This window comes from Monoraphidium neglectum (assembly GCF_000611645.1).
Source record: "Monoraphidium neglectum strain SAG 48.87 unplaced genomic scaffold scaffold03428, whole genome shotgun sequence".
Lineage (NCBI taxonomy): Eukaryota > Viridiplantae > Chlorophyta > Chlorophyceae > Sphaeropleales > Selenastraceae > Monoraphidium > Monoraphidium neglectum.
The window spans coordinates 3,218-6,963 of record NW_014010201.1 but is presented as its reverse complement, the minus strand read 5'-3'; the positions used below and the strand labels follow the sequence as shown (position 1 = coordinate 6,963).

Genomic DNA, 3,746 nt, shown 5'->3' with positions numbered 1-3,746 from the left:
GGTGGGGTGGGGTGGGGTGGGGCGGGAAGGACCGGAGAGGAGGCAGTGCCCAACGCAAAAGACATGCCTGTGCCTCTGCACACAACTCAGCACACAACTCAGCACACAACTCAGCACACAACTCAGCTGCGCCCAAAAACAAGGCTGCTGCTAATCCAGACGAATCTCAACCCCGCTTTGCCAGTGCTGCTAAGAAGGCGGGCGCGCCGCTCTGGCGTTCACAGTGACGGGCTGGGAGGCAGCGGACAGGCTAGCGCACGCCAGGCCGTGAGTGCATACAGGCGTGGGATCCAACCTTGGATGAGCGCGCGCGTGAATTGCCGCTGAGCCTCGGGGACCGTGAAGCCCCAGTTTGACCCCACTGCAGGGAGAGCGAGCAGGAAAGCACAACGCCGGGCAGCCAGATTGGTGTGTCGCCCAGCTGCAGTGGGCCAGCGGGGGCGGCCAGCAAGGCCGCGGATTCTGGTCACGAGCGCGGCAGGCACAGCGTGCACAACCATCCAAACCCACTGCTGCGCCGACGTCCTTGGTCACTTTTGACCCCACTGCAAGCCTCCACATCGCCCGGCCCAACTCTCTAAACCACAAGCAGCCAGGCCCGCGCTGCTCCACCTCCCCACCCCTGACGACACCAGCCCATCCCGTCCACCCAGCGCCGGCACCCCAAGGGGCAAGGCGCCCTTGCCCCCAAGCCCTCGCCCGCACCCCCGCGTCCATAGCCGCCGCCCCGCGCCCCGCCCCCACCGGGCCGGGCTGGCCCCGCCCCTCTTACCGTGCAGTGACACGACTGCGATGTCGCTGCCGGGCCGCTTCGCGGCCGCCGCGGCGGCGCCCACGCGCGCCGCGTGCGCCGCGCTGAGGTCCGTCATGCACACGCCCGGCCGCGCCTCCCCTGCCTCCCACTCATCATACACGCCACTGGACTCGTGACCCAGCCCCCACACCAGGACCCGAGGCCCATCCACGTCCTCAGGCCCAGCTGGGGCGGTGTCGGCGTCAGCAGCGGCGGCGGCGGCGGCGCTGCGGGACGGTTGGCCGTCTGCGGCCGGCGGCAGCTGGATTACGGTGGGGCGGCAGGCTTGGGAGGCGTTCCTGCCCGCGCCGGCCACCATAATTCCTGCGGTCCAGGCGAGCAGCAGTGGGTCCAACTCTGACTGCCTGGAACACTGTGAATATACTATACTACTATTAGACGCTGCCGTGCCTGCAGCGAGCGGCCCCTGCACGCACAGCCAGCGGCCCTGTGTAAGGACAGCTGTCTAAGCACACGCTTAGACGACCCCTCTCCCCTGCCGTGCCTCGCCCGCCAGGCCAGTGCGCGCGATGATTGGGGCGCCGCGGTCTCCGCATGGTCGAGCGCCCTCACCAGCTCCCTCCAGCGTTTCAAGGGTCTCCATCAGTCCGGGGATCTGCCAGTCCAAGCAGTGGTTGTTGGCCAGTCCGGCGACCTGGACGCCGCCGGCCTTCAGCGTCGCGACGTTGCCTGTGCAGGTGGTGCCGAGTATGGAACGAATCCGTGGCCAAGTTTTGCAAAATCGGCGGTAAGGTGTCCAAGCAATTAGGCGCAGGGTTGAAGGATGGATATGGCCCCTCGGGCTGTCGCAGGGTTGTTATGATGGCGCTTGGACACACGCAAAGCCAAACACGGTCGCAAGAGCAACGCACGTTCCCCATCATCGCCGGCACCCGCGGCGGCCGGCCCAATACAGGTGACAGGGTAGCTTTCTAGGGGGCATCACTGGTGTCGTCTGCTGCCAACTCTGATTCGTGCGCGCACACCGTCCTCATGATGACCCACTTCGCCGGGCCGCAAAGCTGGCGGCGCCCACCAGGGTGGCAGCGGTAGTTAATGCCCTTGTCAGGCCAGGGCTTGTCGTGCGTAGTCATGGCGGTCTCCAGGTTGATGACACGCACGTCGGGGCGCATGGCTTCCATGTCCTGCAAGGGGTGGTGTGCGCATATGCTTGTGTGTGTGCACGCGCTCAGTCACACGGCTCTCTGAGTGGGGCCGCGTGCTGATTGCAGGAGAGGCCGAAAGGACGTGGCGAGCGCAAGAGCTATCACAAGAGGCCGCGGGGCAAGACGAAACCAATGAGCACCAGCAGCCGCTGCAGCCGTCGTCTGCCCACACCTGTCGCCAGGCAGCCGCCGGCTGGCAGCCATGGCAGGTCATTGAGGCGGTCCCTTGAAGAAGGAGTGCTCAGCCCCCCCTCCGTACCTGCAGCGCGACACCCCACGGGTACTCGGGCCCGCGCCGCTCCGGCAGCTTGCCGTTGACCTGCAGATGACGGCATGGACCAAACACGCCGGCGTGGTGGGAAAGCCGGTTCATGCCGCCTTGGCAGCAGCAGTGGCCACTGCGATCCAGGAAGGGTTTCTACGCATGCGATGGGATCATGCCACCGAGCACGCCTGTGCAATCTATCCAAGGGCCCCGCCCGCGCGCGGTCGCCCCACTCGCCAGCCACCCCATGGCCGCCGGCCGCGTGTGCGCGGCTTCGAAGTGGCCACAACCCCTCTCGGCGGCTCCCCTCAGGGCGTCGAGCGCCCGTCCATTCAAAATTTATGCACCTTGGCGTTCAAAGTCTCTCCTTACCCCGCCCTCCCACCTCCCGTGTCTCTCTCCCTCTTTTAGCACCCCCCTCCCAACCCATTGTCATCCCCACCGCATCCTGCCCCAAACGACGGCAGTCCAGGGACCTCCACCTTTTCCGCCATTCTCACGTAGTCGCGGGCATCCCTTACGTAATCCTCGAAGATCACGGGCGCCACGTGGTGTGGCAGGATCTGGTCAACCCCCCGGCTGCCGGGCGGGGCAGCCGGGGTGCAGGTCGAGCAGGTGGGGTTGAGGAGTGGGGTAACACAGCGCTGCACTTTACGGGAGGGCATCGTGGCGGGGCGGCCCCGGCGTAGGCGTGGCAGCGGCGGCGCTACGGTCGGCGTCAACACAGCAGAGGCGGGGGCAGCGGGGCCGTTGCGCCGCCAAGTGTGTTGCCCCGCAGCGCGGAAGGCCTCTCACCCGAGCATCACATCGCCAGTGAGCATGAGGCGCACCGTGCCCGGCGGCTTGGGCACGCCCGGCAGTCGCGCTGCCATCGCCGCTTGCTGGGGTGATGCCGGCGTAGCACCGCTAGCGTTGCTGCCAAAGGTGAAGGCACCGAGCAGCGTAGATAAGACGATGCGCCTGGATGGCAGCAGTCCGGAGTAGGCAAACATGCCAAGAACGGAACGCACAAGTGGCGGATTGTCGAGATCGATCGCACGGCAAGCAGCTAGCTTGCTTTGCCGGTATCCCGATCCACTCCGATAGTGAAACTATTACAAAAACTCACGACATCAGATCATTGGGATAGTTCCTGAACACTCTAAGTGCTAGGACCGCTTGACTGGATGCTGACATCACTGGTTGACTAATCAGGTGCTGAGCAGCCCGCCTGCGAACAGCACACAGCTATGCCGTCGTGAGCCTGTGCACGTTGGCTGAGAACCCCTGAAAGACGTGGTCAGACCCCCAAAAGCAGCATGCAGGTGCTCGCCATGAGCAGTGCGACCGACCAGACACCAAATTGCACCGGCGTGTGCGCTGCGGTCGTCTGCGGCGAGCCCCCTTCTACGAGGCCCTGCCGATCGCACATCATTCAGCTTTGACAAACGCGATTCCAGCGGACTGGGATTGCCAGCACATGAGCAGGCCCGTTGCTCCCCTGCTGCGACGTACACACGTCTTCCCGCTGCTCTCAAGCGTC

At 65.4% G+C, this 3,746-nt stretch overlaps 1 protein-coding gene across 1 annotated transcript; it reads right to left on the bottom strand.

Annotated features, from left to right (window-relative positions):
* Window positions 1–218: 218 nt before the first annotated feature.
* On the bottom strand, window positions 219–3,216 carry MNEG_12777 (poly-gamma-glutamate synthesis protein (capsule biosynthesis protein); the record flags this gene model as incomplete). The annotated part of the gene is made up of 6 exons (XM_014038752.1): window positions 219–361; window positions 773–1,117; window positions 1,367–1,483; window positions 1,830–1,938; window positions 2,219–2,278; window positions 3,055–3,216. 6 exons carry the CDS (start codon window positions 3,214–3,216, stop codon window positions 219–221), a joined length of 936 nt encoding a protein of 311 aa, XP_013894206.1.
* Between the last annotated feature and the right edge of the window lie 530 nt (window positions 3,217–3,746).